General features: G+C 32.6%; 1 protein-coding gene across 1 annotated transcript; it reads right to left on the bottom strand.

The window, feature by feature from the left end:
* Window positions 1-6,746: 6,746 nt before the first annotated feature.
* LOC127701691 (vesicle-associated membrane protein/synaptobrevin-binding protein-like) lies at window positions 6,747-21,055 on the bottom strand. The gene is made up of 7 exons (XM_052205690.1): window positions 20,908-21,055; window positions 16,716-16,868; window positions 16,259-16,365; window positions 15,550-15,627; window positions 14,293-14,361; window positions 13,442-13,537; window positions 6,747-10,872 (listed from the first exon to the last, which is right to left on the bottom strand). The coding sequence occupies exons 1-7, from the start codon at window positions 20,957-20,959 to the stop codon at window positions 10,693-10,695; spliced, it is 735 nt and encodes a 244-aa protein (XP_052061650.1). The 5' UTR covers window positions 20,960-21,055; the 3' UTR covers window positions 6,747-10,692.
* Between the last annotated feature and the right edge of the window lie 108 nt (window positions 21,056-21,163).

Consider the following 21,163-nt stretch of genomic DNA (forward strand, 5'->3'; position numbering starts at 1 on the left):
ATCACAAACTTCTAACATTTGTGTCTCCTGTTCCAGATCCAAAATCTTTTGCGGTAGACGCAATGAGCCTATCTTGGAAAGGAATGTTCGGGTACGCCTTCCCTCCTTTCAGGTTTCTCTCCCCAGTACTTCAGAAAATAGCAGGGGAAAATTGCAAGATCATAGTTATTGCTCCAGCATGGCCGAAACAGTCTTGGTTTCCAGACCTTCTGCGCCTATCATGTGCTTGTCCTCTAGTTCTACCTCTGAGACCAGACCTTCTGTCTCAAATCAAGGGCAAGGTTCTTTATCAAAATCCAGAAAAACTTCATCTACACGCCTGGCTTCTCTCAGGGTTAGCCTCAGAAAGAGAGGTTTTTCTGAAGGAGCAACCAAGCATCTCACAAAGTCTGTCAGAGACTCCACTAGCATTGTCTATGATGCAAAATGGTCAATCTTCTCAGATTGGTGTAGTGAGCGGGAAATTGATCCTTTCCAAGTCACTGTACAACAATTAGCAGACTTTCTAGTTTTTCTTTTTGAATCCAAAGGATTATGTCCCTCTACTATTAAGGGATATAGATCAGCTATTTCAAGAACTATTCATATTTCTGGTGGCCCAGATTTTGGAAACAATGAGCATATTTCTCTTTTGGTTCGTAGTTTTAGTCTTGAAAGACCAAGACAAAAAACTTTAGTTCCTAAGTGGGACCTTGGACTAGTTTTATCCTTTTTAAAACTTCCTCCTTTTGAACCAGCAGAAACAATAGATTTAAGGTTTCTTTCCTATAAATGCTGTTTTCTTTTAGCTTTGGCTTCTGGACGGAGAAGGAGTGAAATCCATGCCTTCTCTATTTCTGATGCTTGCCTTCGATTTAACAGGGATAAATCTTCTGTTACTCTTTTAACGGATCCTGCTTTTTTGGCAAAGAATCAGATTCCAGATAAGGGTGCAGAATCAGTCGTGATTCCTGCACTCCCTAGCGATTCTATTTCTGTACTTTTATGTCCAGTAAGAATCCTTTCTATTTATCTGGATAGAACGAGTAGTTTACGTTCTGTTTCTAACTCAAGACTCTTTATTCCTATTAAAAAAGGAATCTCAGATCTTTCTGTTAAAACTATTTCTACTTGGATATGCAAATGCATATCTTTAGCTTATGGTTCTTCTAAGTCAGAACTTTTAAATAGTTTTATTCTCGGACTTCTCTTGAACTGAATTTTAATGTGCGTATTGTTATGCGTTTACTTTTCTACATTGGCTAGAGGTATAGGGGGAGGGTTGAGATCTCATAAACATGTTTAACCCCGCCGCATTTTTGCGCCTGTCCCAAGTCAGGAGCCTCTAGCCTTTGTTAGTCTTGTATTATTTTTAATTTTAGTTTCTTGTGTACAATTTGGAGTTTAGTATGGCGTTCATTATCACTGAACTAGTATATATATTTGTTTAGGGGCCAGCTGAAGGACGCCTCCGGGTGCGGGAATTTCTCGCTGCATTGAAGACCTGTTGGTGGCCTTCTGCTGTTGTCTGTTCTGTGGTCGGGTTGTTGTCTCTTTGACACATTCCCCATTTCCATTCTCAATTTTATTAATGTTAAAGCTCATGATGTTAGGGGTATCTCTACATCCTGGGCTCTGTTTAACAGTGCATCTTTAGAAGAGGTACTGTCTGCAGGTTTCTGGAGAAATGAGAACTCTTTTATATCTCATTACCTCCAATCTATGGCTACTTTTGCCGAGAGTTTATACTCTCTTGGACCTATAGTTTCAGCACAAAGATTGAACTTTCCTCCTGTTTCTTCTGTTACAGGGGATTCAGCTTTACGTTAGATTCTGTTACTCAGAATTTATGATGGTAACGTATTTATAGCTATAAAATATTCAAATTTTAAAGTAAATTTGGATTTTATTAGATAAATACTTACCATCATAAATTATAGGTCCCACCCACCTCCCCTTCATCCCCTTTCCCTACGTTTCTGTCTTGAGGAAATTGAATGGGAGAATATGGGCAAACAGGGGTATATGTCCGGACCAGTGAGAGTACGTTTATTTTTAGTCGGGATTTTCCATCTGACCTATGACGCAATTGGGGTTACACTCAGAATTTATGATGGTAAGTATTTATCTAATAAAATCCAAATTTACTTTAAAATTTGAATATTTACATAATTTAAAAGCAGTGTAGATGAGATATTCAAATGAGTTTGAATTACCAACCTTACACTGCTTTTAAATAATGTTCTTTACTCAATTATTTGTCTATTAAAATGGAAACCCTTGTTTTTTAACCTTTTTTCCCCTTATTCCTTAAACATAAGAGCCATAACCACCCCCCCCCCCCCCCCCCCCTCCAAAGCCAATTATTACTTTCCAATGTAACTTAAATTTCCAATATAAATAATTTTAAATTTCAATTCCTCATGATATATAACCGTATCATTATTATTTTCTTTCATATATAAATCCGAAAAACAACCATCTTTAAATGGAAAATTTTAAAGAAAAAAAAAGAAAAAAAAAAAATCCTACCTCCCACACATTTTTCAACCCCCTTTTGATTCATCATCCCCCACCTCAATCACAACCTTCAATTTGTGGTATGGTACATTGCAATACAATTTCACAGAGATCCATACACTTGAACACAAGTTTTTGTTGCAAACTAAAAAAATCCTTATTTTTGACCAATATTTGGCCCCTTATTCATAAATGTTTGAGCAATTAACCCCAAAACTCAATTCCTACTTTCTCTTCGTGATAAAAAATAACTAACTTAAAATGTAAATTTTAAACAAAAAAAAAAGGAAAAAAAAAAATTACCCCTTTTTTGACCCCCGCCCCCTTATGATTCATCACCCCCACCCCCCTTTCCCCCCAAACCAAGCTCAATAACAGCCTTGCCTTTGTGGTATGGTACCTTGTAATACAATTTTAGAGAGATCCATACACTTGAACACAAGTTATTGTCTAGAAACTAAAAAATGCTTATTTTAAGCCCCTTTTTAGGCCCCTTATTACTAATTTAAGCCCCTTTTTAGGCCCCTTATTACTAAACGTTTTGGGCAATTACCACAACACTCAATTCCAGCTTTCCCTTTGTGAAATGGAACCTTGTAGTAAAATTTCAGAAAGATCCATACACTTACACACAAGTTATTGTCATGAAACTAGAAAAATGCTTGTTTTTTGCCCCCTTTTGGCCCCTTATTCCTAAAATTTTGAGGCAATTAACCCCAAAATCAATCCCAGCATTGACCCTTTGTGATATGGAATCTTGTGGTACAATGTCAAAGAGATCCATATGCTAACACACAAGTTATGTCTGGAAGTTACAAAAATGCTTATTTTCGGCCCCTTTTTGGCCCCTAATTCCTTAACTGTTGGTACCATAACCCCCAAAATCAATCCCCACCTTCCTATTGTGGTATTGAACCTTATGGTAAAATTTCATAGAGATCCATTCACTTAAACTAAAGTTAGAGTGCGAAAACCATTGTGTATTCGGACGACGACGCCGGACGACGACGCCGGACGACGACGACGACGACGACGACGACGACGACGACGACGACGACGCCAACGTCATACCAATATACGACCTCAAAAATTTTTTGCGGTCGTATAAAAACTGCAAAATTTTGTTAAAACTACCAATTCTGTGGCAGCAACCCAACAATGGGTTGTTCGATTCGTCTGATAATTTCAGGGCCAATAGATCTTGACCAATTAAACAATTTTACCCCATGTCACATTTGCTCTAAAAGATTTAGCTTTTGAGATATAAGCAAAAAACTGCATTTGACCCATATGTTCTACTTTTAGCCATGGCAGCCATGTTTGTCGATGGATACAAACTTCGGTTACAATTTATAAACAAGATACCCTAAGGAACATTTAGTTAAAGTTTGAAGGTATTTGGCCCAGTAGTTTCAGAGAAGATTTTTGAAATAGTTTACGACGACAGACGACAACGACGACGGACGCCAAGTGATGGCATAAGCTCACATGGGGCCCCGGTGAGCTAAAAATATGACCCTACAAAATGTCATTATTATTCAGTTACAGTAAAAGACATTGGTCTTTTCTACATGTGATCTCCTTTTAAACTAGTCAGTAGGTAAGTTTTATACTGTTACATTTTTTTAAAACAAACTTCAAAGAGGTTGTATTTTTTTGTGTTATTGGGTTGCTGTCTTATCAACGTATACCCCACATCTTTTTATTCATTATTTCAATATCCACTTTATGCATTAAAAGAATATATGTAAATATCTGAATATTTTCCAGAGAATAACTTGACTTATAATTAAAGAATATCAGTTCAGACTTTCATCAAAACCAAAATTTAAAACAAACAATGATTTATGAAACCAAATGCTATCGTAATTTTTTTTAAAACCATTGTCCCACTCATGTAAATACATTTTGTTGCAGGTGGTCAATAGTGTTTTCATTCTATGAAGAGCTGTTTTCAAAACTATCATGTGTTTTTTACAAAAATGCTCAGTAGGAACTGCAGAAAATATCTAAGCTTAAGTCACCTAAAACAAAACTACCCGGTAGACATATTACATGACCAATACTGATTTCATGTCTAAAATGTTTACAAGAAAAATTCAAACTGAACTTTTCAATTGCAAATAAAATGCTCCGCAGGGCGCAGCTTGATACGACCGCAGAGGTCGAACCCTGAACAGTTGGGGCAAGTATGGACACAACATTCAAGCTTGATACAGCTTTGCATTTGGATTGTGATTAAATATTTGACACAGCATAGGTTTCTGACACAGAATGAATGTGGTCTAAGAACTTAAAAATTTTAAATTGGACATTCACCTATTATGGTCCAATATCCAAAATCTAAATACATGGTTAGATTCAGCATTTCAAAGAACCCCAATAATTCAATTTTTGATGAAATCAAACAAAGTTTAATTTTGGACCCTTTTGACCTCAATGTGGACAAAGTTAATAACGGGGCCCAAAAATCAAAAATCTAAATACATGGTTAGATTCAGTATATCAAAGAACCCCATATATTCAATTTTTGTTGAAATCAAACAAAGTTTAATTTTGGACCCCGATTTGGACCAACTTGAAAACTGGGCCCATAATCAAAAATCTAAATACATGTTTAGATTCAGCATATCAAAGAACCCTAAGAATTCAATTTTTGTTAAAATCAAACTAAGTTTAATTTTGGACCCTTTGGACCTTAATGTAGACCAATTTGAAAATGGAACCAAAAATTAAGAATCTAAATACACGGTTAGATTCGGCATATCAAAGAACCCCAATAATTCAATTTTTGATGAAATCAAACAAAGTTTAATTTTGGACCCTTTGGACCTCAATATGGACCAATTTAAAAACGGGGCCCAAAATCCAAAAAATTAATACACGGTTAGATTCAGCATATTAAAGAACCCTAAGAATTCAAATAAGCAATTTATACGAAGTATCTTCTTTTGCACAATACTGTGCAATTAAATATTTCTTGCTATTGCGCAATACTGTACAATTGACAATTTCTTGCTATTGCGCAATATTGTGCTATTGGATATTTCTTGCTATTGCGCAATACTGTGCAATTGAAGATTTCTTGCTATTGTGCAATACTGTGCAATTGAAAATTTCTTGCTATTGCACAATACTTATTATATAATAATTTACACATCCTGTTTGGTGTGTATCTCCTACCATATCATTATTATTTGCTTTTAAATATAAATCAGAAATAACCAACTTAAAATGGAAAATTTTAAAAGAAAAAAAAAAGGAAAAAAAAAAAATCCCCCCCCCCCAAATTTTTTGAACCCCCTTATGATTCATCACCCCCAAACTCAATCCCAGCCTTCCCTTTGAGGTATGGTACCTTGCAGTACAATTTCAGAGAGATCTATACACTTGAACACAAGTTATTGTCTGGAAACTAGAAAAATGTGTTTTTTGGCCCCTTTTTGGCCCCAAATTCCTCAATGTTTAGGCCAATTACCCCCAAACTCAAACCCAGCTTTCCCTTTGTGACATGGAACATTGTAGTACAATTTCAGAAAGATCCATACACTTACACACAAGTTATTGTCATGAAACTAGAAAAATGCTTGTTTTTTGCCCCTTTTTTGGCCCCTAATTCCTAAAATTTTGAGGCAATTACCCCCGAAATCAATCCCAGAATTCCTTTTGTGATATAGAACCTTGTGGTACAATGTCAGAGAGATCCATACACTAACACACAAGTTATGTCTGGAAGTTACAAAAATGCTTATTTTTGGCCCCTTTTTGGCCCCTAATCCCTTTACTGTTGGTACCATTACCCCCAAAATCAATCCCAACCTTCCTTTTGTGGTATTGAACCTTGTGGTAAAATTTCATAGAGATCCATTCACTTAAACTAAAGTTAGAGTGCGAAAACCAATGTGTCTTCGGACGACGCAGGACAACAACGAAGATGCCAACGTCATACCAATATATGACCACAAAATTTTTTTTGCGGTCGTATAAAAAATAGGTAATCATTTGTACGAGTTTGCGTATAAATCTCTTTATCTACTTTTTTCACTGTGTAAAAAGAAAATAAAGCTTTATCAAATTGGTGCCTCTGAAGCACTCTTCTGGATAAACCTTCATTCGGAACTCTCCATCCATACAATATAAAAGCTAAGGGCTTTTAAGTATTTGAATACATAAAGAGCTATATAACCAACAGGGTAGGTGTGTTTATGACAGAAAAAGAGAATCAATGCCAATAAATATAACATCAGTATCATCATAAAAGTTTATTTTAACAAACTAAATGACTTGTACACTTTCATTTCAGGACTTTCTCCATTCTATTCTTCAATGTTGTCCCATGAAAGTAACAAATGGTTGAAGCAGTAGAAATGATGGTTATGTAACATCAGTTAGAATGTTTACACCTATAATGTTACATACTGAATATACAACTGATTACTTGTATTACATTCAAAGCAGGAAGTCACCACATAAATAAAATACATGATTTTACACTGAAAACCATTTAAGTATTCTCAATTAAATTGCACAAATATGACTGGAATAATTGATCAGATAAATTTTAACAGTAATAAAGTCTTAATAAATTATTTTGAAATATCCCATGCCACCCTTGCTCAAGTTTCGGTACTTAAAACCTGACTTGGCTTTGGTATTTTGAAGTTTGCACACTGTCAGTTCTTAGACATTACATTCTAAAATGAGGAAACAAATAATTATATCATGTTTAAACCAAACTATCCAATACTAATGTTGAAATATGATGTAAAAAATGAAAACTACATATATACTAGTATAAAATATCAGTCTTTTTTTAATTTACAGGTAGATGTCATTCAGGAATTATATCATTTTGGTCATTTATGCCTTTTCCTTAATTTAAGTCTAATGGTATATGTTCATCAGCAATTGTATCATTTTGGTCTTGTAAACCTTTGCCTAACTTAATATCTATCCACTTTATTCACTTATTTTGTGAAAAAGTTGTGCATTTGTATTCCTCGCAGTATGGGAGATAACCTTTTTTTTCAAGTTGTCAGTGATGTTTTTTTTTTGCTTTTTGTTTTACCAGATGGCAAACTTGTAATGTAAAGAACAAATTGATAAATTGAACTTTTCAAATAGAAGCTTGTGAAAAACATGGAAATGGAAAGAATCTATATCTTCCAACTGACTGTTACTAATTTAAGTCTTCATTAGATATTTCTTTTCTCTCCACAGTTGTCACAATATAAAAATGTACCAGTGTCAAAAAAAGGAGAGAAAAATATAATAAAAAACATGAATCGAAGAAGAAGACTACTGTTGTTCCACTAGTGACATTCTGGTGTTACTCATGTTAAATTCTGCTGGTAACACAATGTAGTTGGTAATAAAGCATCAAATAAAAGAAGACTGGTCCACGTCTAACCTAAAGAAACTACTAAATTTTATATATAAACAATCTTAACATGTTAATTCTCTTTCAAAAGACATTGCCAAAGGGGAAAATTTGAAATAAAAAAAAATACAAGGGACCGACAAGACCATAACCATCAGAAACACTGAAAATCAAAATGAACACCAATTTATAGCCTAAAAAAAATGTGGATTGAACTGTTTAAGAGGAATTGTGATTCCTTTTATACAAGTGCAACCTGTTGAAGGCTGAAGCTTAACACATACAATTTTTTTAAGTGCCAAGATAATTCAATTTCAAATTTAAGTCTTGGAACATTGAGAAAGTAGTGTATGCATGCAGCGGTAGAATCTGTTTCTGTAATGATTTTTAGATAACCACTAGACAAACTTTCACTTTATTTCTTTGGTTATCTGCAAAAATGCTTATAAGTGTGTAATGTCATACTGTAAACCTTTTTCCATGTAGTCACTTGTGCAAAAGCAGGGAGATAAGAGAATTTAAACCAACGAAGAAGAAAATTAGGACAAGACAAGCCGCATGTTGCTTATATTTACAAAGGTTTGGAAAGTATAAATCAGACAAGAAATAGAGTAAGGTGCTTTCAATGTTATTTTCATTGTAAAGAACATATATAAAATATATACACCACTCATTTAATAATTCAAGTAAGGAGTTGTCAATACACAGCTAATGTTAAATAAAATGTATTCCAGTCAGACATTTTCAATTCAAGACAGGTGTCCAGCATTTCCCCATCTCTTCTCTGCACTATTACCCCAGAAAATTATCCTGTTAAGATTATACGTCAGAAAGTCTTTTTAATAAATAATAATTATGAAAATTTAATAAGTGTTATATCACTGGTATTCTAGAAAGCTGGTTAATAGTATTTGAAAGAAAGAGCTTCAATTTACATATGTAATATTTCCATACAAGGGAGAACATTATTCAGTTATGCATTGGGTAGCAGGAAAATAGAAGATATTGTATTAAATACATGTAACATCTTATCTAATAAATTATAAATATCATACATCAAAACTGACATATGTTCGAGTATAATTTAAGAAAGAAAAACTTGCATATTAAGTATCAACCAACATGTTACAAAACTACTCCATATTTCTTCTTTTCAATACAATACCCAAAGCTTTGATATGGTTGTGATGAGACATATGTACAAGGGGACTTTATATTTCTTTCTTACCTCTGAAAATCCCTATATTTTGGCATAATTGTCACAACCACTGTATAAGATTTCAAGTTTTAAATGTCAGATAGCAGAAATGTATCGCATATTTGTACAACATTTTATTATTGTTCCGTATTCTGTGGGTGTGAAAGTATAAAATTGTTTTCTTTTTATTTTATTGTCTTTCATAAATAAAACAAAAGAAATTATGGACCTTCAACTAGACTTCATAGAACCTAGTTTAAATAAGGCAATACTTAAGAAAAGAACTTATTTAAATAAACAGTCTAAACAAACAAAAAGAATAACAATGGAAAAAGTAAACATTTTCATAAAAAAACTAAAACAAAACAAAATAAGACCATGGAAAATAAAACAGTGCATCAACTTAAATTTTTGTTCTAATAAATGAAATATACAACATTTGTACAAAGGCCTAAAGATGCACATGTGCACATGATCATCATTCAGTTCACTTTGAAAGATAGTCATACAGTTCCTATAATCAACATTTCAGATAATTTTATGGGTTTTGTGCAAAACCAGATTTGTAATGAATTAAAATATAATGTAATTCAAAGCTAGCACCTTAATAGAATTTTCGATAGATTAAGTATAAAATTATTCCAGGAACTATATGCTTTATCAAACTGTTTTTAATAACAAAACTCCTAAAACATACAAGTTAAATGATAATACACCTTTCATATAATACATATGCATGAACACATCTAATACACCATATAGTATTCTATCAATTTGATGAAAGTACATACAAGTATGAAATTATATCATTCAATAATGACTTATAACATGCATCACTTTTGAAATTAAGAAATGATTTTAGCATTCATGTATTGTTTAATGTTAGAAATATAATAAATACACAAGACTGCTTGTATTTTGCCACTTTTTTGCATGCAGATAACGTTTTGGAAGTTAAACACATGTGTAGAACAAGTGCCCTATCAATTTTCATTTTATTTGACAAGACTTCATTTTTTTAGACTTGTCTTCTGCTCATCTTTTCCATGAGTTTTATATATTTTTAATTGAATTTCTGGCATTATCTATATCAATTACTTAAATAACAACAAAATCTTATTACACAGAGTGATTACAAAATCCCTCACTATCGTTAATTATTTCCACTTCACTCATATTCCTTAAAAGTGTTTGCTTTTTATATATGTAGTGCTACTTTCAACATCTTGTATATCACATTTCCTTATCATTCAATTTTGTTGGAAAACTGAACCACAATTTTAATAAAAACATGTGTTATTCACAAAAAAGGACAATTAATAATTCAAATATATTAATAAAAAAAATTTGTAAAAATAACTAGAAGCAAAAATTAGGACCAAATTTCCAACTTTTTCTAAACGAGATACTTTGAAGCTAAATAAGTCCTTAACCGACCACTATAGTGATGAATGATAAGCTTCCTAATTTGGTCTTGTTCCAATCAGACTATTACACCAAATTACTTATTTTAAATTTAAACATTGACAGTTACAAATTAAAATGTCTATTTCTTTAAAAGTTATTAAAGTCCAGTCTTATAGTCACTTTGTTGCATTCACATGTACAGTTATAGTTATAACAGCATTTTCCCCAGAAGAACTCCTATAATAAGTGCAGCAATAATAATAACTATATTAGGGAACGCTGTTATCTGACTCAGTAAATCCTGTTTAGTTTCTGGTGTAGGTGTGTATGATGGTGTTGATGACACTGTTTCTGTTAGGGCCGTTTTTCTTAACCTTGCTTCACTATCCTGAAAAAGAAAAATGTAATTATTTGAATTTGCATAAAGTGTTAGCTGAAAAGTCAACGAGTCAAATCCATTTTTTTTGGAGGCCTAAGCGGGCAAAAAGAATTCCCTGCCCAGCTAGAGCAAGGTAAAATCAAAGTTCAAACATTGGAATATTTTGGAACTACAATGCATTAACATTACTTAATTTCCATTTTTTAAATGTCTCTACGGATATGATTCGTAGTTGCAATATTAAAATTGGCATTACCATAGCATAAACATAAACTTCAATGCTTTAAAAATGATAACTTCCCTAAACACTTCGTTTAGCTATGACAAATGCAGCCCCTTTAGGGAGCAGTAGATATTTCTTAAATTTGTAATTGAGGAACTAGATTAAGGGACATAACTCTAAATATAAGAAGAATGTGTCTGAGGTCACGCATGCCCCCACTCAAGCTTTGAAATTTTCCAAGTTAAAAAGGGGCATAACTCTAGAACAGTAAGTGACTCACTGCCCAAATTCAAACTCTGTCTGCTAGTTTTGGTTCTTAGCATTGTGTTTGAGTTTCATAAAATTTGGATGAGAAAAACTGGTAAAGAGTGTGGATGGAGAGCCAGAATTTTTTCTCTTGATTGGTTACCCAAAGGAATCCGCCCATTCTGACAGAGTGTCTAGGTATGTTTTTAAATCAAACAGCAATGGATAATGCTCAGGGAGAATCCTGTAGTTGGAGGCGAACAATGGCCTCTGGTGAATCTGATGCCCAACAAGGTAGACTGAATTTTGTTGATTTACCTTGAACTTTGGACAGGGGCGAACCTCATAATCAGGGGACATTGTACAAAGCATTACCTTTGATGTCCGATGGACATATCAAGTTGGGGTAAATGGGACCAATCATAAATTCCGTAATGATGAAATGACATGTGGTTCAAATAACACTAGCATTAGAAATGAACCAACTTCTGGCATAATTATAATTTAAACTTACAAAATACTAACATTATAAAGAAACCAGCACTTTATGTTGGGGAGAGTATAAATTGGGAAGACTATTTAGTTCAATTTAAATTAATTCAGTGATTTTGCCAACGCTCATCATTTTCTCCCATTACGAAACTTTTTTCAAAATGATAAAAGTATTTCTGATAAATTTCGTCCCTTAAATTTGTAAAAGAAAAAAAAAAACAAATTTTACATGTTCATAACAAGTTAACAACCTCAAGCTATTAAAAGTCACAAAAGGTGTCATAATTTGTTATTGCAGGTAATATACACCTATCCAATAGGTCATTAATGATCCTCAAAATTAATTCATAGAATAGAATTGGTCAGTCGGCATTTTGATTTGAATAAATTTTTTAAAGGACCACAAAATTTGCAACGTCTTCTGTAGGTTCTATGATAAAAACATAATTTACATTAATACCAAAACATGTAATAAACTTATAAGCATCTGTAAACTGGAATTTGTGAATTTTTCAAAATCAGACCTTTTTTAGTCTGCCCACATTTCTGGTATTAAAATACTAATCAGTGGTCATCGATTGTATTCACTTCTACTGTGTACAAGCCTTTAAAGGTAAGAGCATACCTGAAAACGATAATTTCGCTCCAAGAAAGATAACTCAATCATAATTTTTCCCAGTATTGAAATACCTTCTCAAGATCTGTCTGTGCAAAGCAAAAAGGGTCTTGTGTGTGTGCGTGGGAGGAGTATTCTTTAATTTATTTTGCTGATTTTTCTCTATTCTTTATTTTTTTTTACACACAGATAAAACATACTTCAAAGATGCTTTGCAACTCTTTTTCTTGATGCTAATAATTGCCATTTCAATGTTAACATTTTTTAGACAATAGTACAAGTAGCTGTTTAAAATGTTGAATAGTAACTATTCTAAAGTATAATAGCTGTTTTGTTTTAATTTTTATTGTTATATTTTTATATGTATACAAATGCAAGTACACATTTAACATGATTTGAAGCCAATGCTATAACCGCCTTAGTCCTATCATGCCAAGCTGATACACAAGAAAGATAGATTTTCTTATCATGCAAAATTAACTTAAGCCCTCAAAATCCTAGCTTAAACCCTGATTTATTGCAGCAATAAACAAATGGACAGATACGGAAAAGTCTTTAAAACTAACTACAAGCTTGAGAGGCAATGCCAAAAGTAATTTCAGATTTAAGACCAGTAATGCGGGTCAATTTTAATCAACTTACAGCTGCCTTAGAATCTCGTTTTCATCCTAAAAACCAAGTAGAAATGTATAGGGCGCAAATGAAAAGTGAAATATGCCAACAGACAGAACAAATACATGTATAAGGCCAAGATATAAAACGTCTAGAAAGATTGGCATATCCATCAGCTCCTATGGAAGTTAAAGAACGGTTAAATGAATGCAGTGGGGGAAACTTCCAACATTGTGTACACAGAATTCCACACTACCAAAGACAAAAGTTACTTGATATGAACCTTAAGAAAACTTTCTTTCAGCAATGCACTAAGGGAAAACATTCTTGTAGCAGTACACTAAGACTCGACCGCTAGGTTTTCATTTCAATAATCACTCTATAAATACCTTTAATGATTTATTTTCATCCTGTAACTTTTCTATTTCAGCTTGTAATCTTTGTTTATCTGAATCGCCTTTTCTTCCTTCTGATTCAGGACTTGACTGTAAAAAATATTATGTTTTTTTTATGTGGTATATGATGAGCAATTAAAGGAACTAATCAGTAAACACAAACTGTTAACAAAACAAAAGTACTTAAGTTATAACTAGTTTTAAACAAATAAGTACAAGGTCCTGAAGACGCCACCGTAAGTGGCGAAACATGTATACCAGAATAAAGAATTTCCTTGCAGTAATCTGGGATGTTGTTGTCTTTGTGTATCATTATTTTCCTGAGGTTTCAAGACAACCGCAGCATACTTCCGGCTATCAATCCTGATTACTCTACCAGCTTGTACTGTTAGGTGTTGGTTCACTCGATGCATCTTTAAATAAGTACAAGGGTTAAATACTGTTATCATTTTCATACAAGACCAGTTGGTGTCTATGCTTTTTATTAGTGGTTTACCTTAATCTTTAGTCTACTTCAACCTGGTAGTAAATTTTCAATAATCTTTTTTTTTTAACAACATGATTAAATTTCAATTTTTTCAATAATCTTATAAATATATCATGCCTTTATTTGTTTAATTTTTAATGTCACTTTAATAACAAATTAATATGGTCTATAAATAACTCCCCTTTAACAATAATGAAATTAGTCCTAAACTCATTAAGCAGGCCCTTGCTAGAAATCCTTTTGAATGATAGAATAATTGCACCGAATTGTCTTCAATGTGTTATCTTATAAGGGGAGATAACTCAACCACTGTATCTATCTAAATTCAATATGAGGAATAAATTATACAACTTAATACCTTTACTGTTTGTGAGGTTTCTAACTGTACTTGTTTCACTGGTTTTACCTTCTCTGTTTCTTCCCTCGTCTACAACAAATGACATAATATCTTTAAAAAATTATATCTCTGTTTTATTGGCAGAAAGCTATAATAAGATCTCTATGGAATTCTGAGATCTATTTATATCACTATGGATATAAATATTCATGTAATTCTTTATTGATTTCTAAAATTAATCAGGTTAGGAAAAATATCTACTTCATGAATGATTAATTAAAAAAGCCTATTAAGGTAATTACCTGAAGATTGATAACTGTAATGCAATAAAGTAGATCACCTTATTTCATGACACGAACGGTTTTAATAGAAAAATAATTACAAAGTCAATAGTACTTCTATCATATAGTGACTGCTTTCAACAATAGTACTATAAATGAAAGACTTACATTTTCATTTGTTAATGTTCTTAGGGCTGTTTCATAATTGATTGTGGTGGGGGTATGGGAGGCAAGCAAAATAATTAATTGTGGGTGGTTGCATTTTCCTTAGGATTTTTTAATAATTATAAATTTTATATTATGGGTGGTTGGGATCTTAAAAAAGTGCTTCCCATGCCCCAATGGGTATAATTTCTGGAACAGCCATTAATTGATGTAAATGCACTTTGGAAATTACTAAATTGTTTTCATGCATTAGAGTAGTGCTATACTCTAGGTGGAGACTCGGATAGGGCACAATTTGATGATTGCCCATCAGGCATTCATTTGTCACTGTCTTCTCTTAACTTGAACTTCAAGCATAGTAAAATTCACTCTTATACTTTACACTAAATGGTGGTGATTGTGGGTGATTCATTTTGAAATCTATGTATATCTGATAGATATTATGTGACGGGTTCATAAATTAGAGTGTAATCAATACAATCACCAGCAATTAACCTTTTCACTGATTCACTCTGACAAGCTTTACACAATACATTATCTTAAGAAAAGTGTATCTGTACTGTTCTGCAGACCTCCTGGTCTTATTGAATGACCAAATGTTTGCAGTAAACAGTATGTCTACAAGAAACCTTTGTTATTTAAACATAAACAGTTTAATTTAAACATTTCAGTTTACTGTTTATGTAAGAGAATAAAAGACAGTGCAAAAAATACTGTGCCAAGTTGGTCTATGGAGATCTCTGTGTGTTTATCATGGAATTATCCATATGTCAGTGAATATTCCATATATTTATAGCCTTTTGGATATATGTTACTTGATCCGCTACATTACCTGATTATTATCATTAGGAATTTCAAACAAACATTTCAACTTTGAATCCATTAACATTTCTGGTTTGGCTTCTTTCCACTGAAAGAAAATAATAAAATAGATTTTTTATTTTTGTTTAAAAAGCTCAGTGCATTTAACATTTTTAACAGCAGTTTTGTGTGACAATCAATGTAGATTTGTTGTATTTTGTAATATTTTACTTGTGTTCCATCTTGCTAGTTAGAAATTTAATTCTTAAAGTACATGACAAATATATATAATATTCAGTGTATTTTTATTCATGAGTGGAGAAAATTTTCCATCTACAGCATCACTAGCCTGTCAACACTTATGTTGGTAGTTTGAACCCAGAACATGGCAGGTGCATTCAACTCCAATCTTAATTGACTAAGATTGTCAGTTTTTCCTGCAGAAGGCAGGCGGTTCTCTCTACCTTTCTATACCAATAATAAACAGACAGCCACGATATAGCCAATATGGATGAAAGTGGTGTTCAACACCAAGAATCAATCAATAAATCAAGTGTAAGAGACATTAAGGTTTTGTTTCAAGGAAATGATATTCGGTGGTTCCAAGATCAAGTTTGAAGAAAATTGGAGTACCCATCTGATTGGAGAAAAAAATCTGATAATGATTTTAGTACTGTATTGGTATTTATATAATTAGCCTTCTATTTCTGATAAGACAGGAGTAAAAATTCCCCACATACCAACTGTTCCTGGCTTTCTATTGGACCATCTGGAGCAAACATAGTCTGAACCATAAACTTGTGTTTATTTTTCTCCAATGGATCATAGTCAAAAGGTTGCAACATCACTGAAATATACCAAAATTATTATGAACAACATGTTCCACATTACAAATATGTTAATGGCATTTGCAATCTAAATATTTCCCTTCTTAACAATTAAAGAATCTCATTATTCAAATATACCAGCGATTCCAAAAATTCCAACACAGTTAAAATCTGTTAATCATGTTAATTCACAGAGAATTATTTATTGGAATGAATATCGGTGTAGTTTTTAGGACCAGGAGTACATTGATAAAATCCTATTATTGTTTAGTGTAGTCAACTTCATATTCAAATCCCATGTATTGTAAAGGTACAGAAATACAGCTACTGTAATATAATGTTAATATGATTTGCATCACACAGATCTTACCCGATACATTCACACTTTGGTTTGGATCTATGATGCCACTGTTTGGTCTGACACAGTACCTCTTGGGTGCTGTGGTTTTAACTTTGAAACATACTTTCTGGTCTGAGGGGTTGGTCAACTTTAGTTCTGATGTTACAACATCTGTAAATGGTCCTACAATAACAAAATGGATTGAAAAAAAAGATAATGAAAACTTCATTTATGTATATATTTGTATTGTGTGTTCATGTGTAATTCATAATGTTGAACATTTCTATGAGAAGATTATTTTTTAAATATTTTATTAATGCATTTTACAGTCATGACAGTTTTACTTTGCCAAAAAGAAGTGATGGGGGGGGGTTTGCCCTTGCCATAGAATTATAGGGTCAGTAGGTCAGGATATTTTTTTGTCATAAATCGGAAAATATAATGAATGTATTAATCATGTATTGATATTTTGAAATATTTGTCGATTAAGAAAGTGATGATTAACATGGTTTTGATCAATTCTGTTGCATATTTTGATAGAACTAGAACACATCCTCATCAATGCCGGTCCCCAACTGAATTAAAGTACCTATGCCTTATTTTTAGCCTGGATTTTTGTATTCATATTGTCATCTGATAAAATCATGCTGATTGTCAGGTGCACAGTTTTCTCTGCTTTCAAAATCTTTGTTTGAACCCCGTCCTGGTTTTCTTACTTCAACCGGAAACTTCATGTGACATATACTATTGGTATTGGAATCCGATTTGATCCGGAACTTGTTAATTATTGGTAATATTAACTATGTGGAAAACAAAAGGGCCTGGAATGGTGTAATTTTTAATCAACACCATTGTCCTATATTACATTTTGTAAGTTATCTATAAAGTTGAATTCTTTGATTTTTTTTTACGTAATGCCAGCAAACAAATTGGACCTCGTTATTTTAGTAGTATAGATAAGTTAGCAGTGACAACTGACTTGGTGAAAAGTTTATGGTGAAGATGTCGTCACAAAATTGTAAAGATCTAAGCTCAAAATTAGGAATGGTCTATAGAAAATCTAAACACACATTCATGGCCATACCAGAAAAGTTTCCTCCTTGTATTTAAAGATCGGTTCACAGTTTAAAATATTGTCATGTCAAGTGAGAAACAGAACAAGTTTAACTTGAAAAGGGGGTTAAAAAGTTTTTCAAGATACAAATAACATTTTATTGCTAAAAAACACTAAATCATTTTTTGTCGGTCTACAAAAATTGTCCTTATAAGGTGATTATTGATGTTTATCCCGGTATTGTTAATAACACTGGTTCAGTAGTCTGGTACTAGAGAAAAAATAAGTTGGACAGTCAAATGCCAAAATACGCATAATTGGACAAGTTAAATATAATTCTATTCAAAGTTATAAAAATGAAAATATCTTAATAACATTATCAAGACATGAGATATCTTCTTTTTATACAAAAAATCTATCGTTTCATTTACCAATTCTGTCTTATCGACAGGATTCCCCAAATGTAGAGTAACACATTTTTTCATGACAACTTTCACATTCTTGCATTTTTGCCATACATTTCTCTAACATTGCTCATGTTATTATGTCACAGAAAGAGTCAATTGTTTAATGACATCAATTACGCTGATTAACCTAGTGTCAACCAGCTTCACTTGTTCATCAAAAAATAACTAGTAATTGGTCTGACAAACTAAATCTATAACAATTAATTATCATTCAAGTGTCATTCTGCAGACTCTAATGGAACATAACTTGGCTGCCGGATTGATAAATTTTATAAATTTGATAAAACGCTCCCATCTTAAGATCATAACTTCAAAGTTTTTTGGGAGATTTTATTCATGATTCGTTCCATTTTAATAAATTTTATATACAGTTGCCACCTATCATGCCTATTATTTCATGTTAGTTTAGTACAAATGAGAAGAATTATTTTTTTACACGCTAGACATTTTAAATTACATGAGCAACCACCCAGAGTGAAGAGCGACACCTGCTGAATATACGATGCAGTTTGGTTAATCCACCCACATAAGGCCTTGATCGTATGTATTTCTGCTCAATTATATACAAATTGTATCAAATTTAATATAAATTAATTCACTGACAAATCAACTTCGGGAAGTTTATCTCATTTCCTCTAAAAATATCAGATTTAACATTTAAAATCAACAAACAAAACAAGTGGGTCATCCGTGTTTTTATCGGAAATGTGTTTGTCCGGTAAATCCGCCCATGCCAAGGGTCCGGAAACGATCATATATGCCAGTCATGTCCTAAGATGAAACTATTTGTCCTAAACGAGAAATTGGGATTTAGGACAAATTTTATTTTTTTAAAGAAGTAATTTCGGTCATTTCATTGACTAAATGTTTGAAATCGGATTTCTTAATCGCCATTTTGCACTGTCTTGTGTAAGTTGTGATCACTTGTTTTTGTTTATAATCCCTTTCCTGTAATAAAACTGCCACTCCAGTAGTTTGATAATCCTGAGGGCCCTCCTAATATCTATATCAATGCCTCCGGGAAACATTGGCTAATGATCGCTAATCACTTTTTACCTGTGGTTTTAATATTCACACCTTACAGTGATCACAAGCTCAGAATAATATCTTAACAAAAATTGAAATCCCCTGACAAGTGTATTCATTATTTAATTACTTTTCAGCAAAGACAATCATCAAATCTGATTTAAAAATTAAACCTAAATTTACGGAGAAAAAATATTTTTTTCATGTGCTTTATTTACTATATAATACGCATGCGTGAAATTGTCTTCAGCAAATTTAATATTTAATCGTAAAATGCAAATTGATTTAATGCTAAATTAAACGAGTGCAACTATTGTCTGTTACATTCAAACACTTTTGAAGGTAATAAAATAAAAAAGCCGGTGATTTCCTGTCAATTTGATAAACAAAACAAATCCCAGAAATGAATCCGGAATTATTCGTACTTTAACTTTATCGCAAACTTCCGGTTTTAACTTTTGTCAAATCGAAAGAAACGTAAACAATGTCTGAGAGATTTACCATTTTGAGTCATTAAAATCATTTCAATTTTAAACTATTGCCTTCCCTTAACTGTTCTTCATGGTAATGGTAAGACATTTACTTAGTAAATGCGATGAAACAGCAATACAAGTTAGTTGATGCTATGGATCTAGTAATGTTGACATCGACAATTTGGAAAGGGGCACCAACTTTTCAATCATCTCAATATGACCGAAATTGTGTGGAAAAATTTCCGGATCCTTGGCCCATGCGCAGTAAATATATATGGTGGGCCCGTTTATCACAAAATTGTGAAAGGAAAAGGTGATCTATTTATCAATAGACCACTTATAGATTCCAGATAATAAAAAAAAAAAAATTCAAGACAGAAATGAGTTTTGTAAGCAATAATATGATAATCGTTAGCTTTAGGAACTGTATTATATATATCACAAGATATTTGAGTAATAAAGGATTTTTCTATAAAATTTGACATGCAATGATGATAAGTACAGTTTCTATGAATAAAATAGCAGACGAAATATTCATGGAAGTGACAATTACGGAAGAAATGGGAGTGGGCAGGTTAACCGGACAGGCGGAATTACCTGACACTACTGTACCAGCAGGACCAGTGGGCGATTTAATATAGTCAAGGAGTCGTCCAAGTCTTTTCTAAACGTATCATAATATTAGCAAGTCCACCTGGATTATCATTCTCCCTTGTTCATGTTATTAATTTGTCAGCCGTTTTGATATTGACAGTATTTAGATTTAAGAAATAGAAATAGAAAAGTTGGATGTTTTTACAATTTTGTATAAAGACTAGGGTCTGAAACAAATTATTCCAGTAAGCATACAGATTCTGTCGAAATTTAGTTAAAGGACACAACAGTGAAAATAAGGTTAAGCAGTTGTTATTCTTAGAAGATAGCATTGATCTATTAGTATTATTTATTTAGCTGTTCCTTCAAAATTAGTTGCATATTTTTGTTGAGTTCAAATCTTGGACACACAATTTTTCACGATCATTCGTATATTGACTACGCGTAAGAAATTAAACGCTTTTGATTGGTATCAAGTTAATAAAACATTTAACTAATTGTTGCATTGGATAGGGTGTCATCGACTCATCGCCACATCGGCCGGTTCAGGTTATTGGGTCATGCAATGCTATTTTCATTATGAAGACAGTCAACTGTTGATCGTTTACCTTTGAATTTTAGTTCAATATCTGGGTCTAATCTCAGCACTTGCTTTGCCATAACGATTTGACTTTACGGTGCAGAATTAAACAAAATATATGCAATGAAAAATAAAAGTCACATCTGCCAGACTGGTTTCGTGGAATACGCATGCGCTCATTACTCATTTGTAAAATATGCCAAAATCATGAACGAAACGAATTTATGACATGCATAAATAAATAGTATAATCAAATGAATTATTCAATTCCTGTTTGCCGTACT

Source organism: Mytilus californianus, unplaced genomic scaffold, assembly GCF_021869535.1.
Source record: "Mytilus californianus isolate M0D057914Y unplaced genomic scaffold, xbMytCali1.0.p SCAF_5, whole genome shotgun sequence".
In the NCBI taxonomy this organism is placed as follows: domain Eukaryota; kingdom Metazoa; phylum Mollusca; class Bivalvia; order Mytilida; family Mytilidae; genus Mytilus; species Mytilus californianus.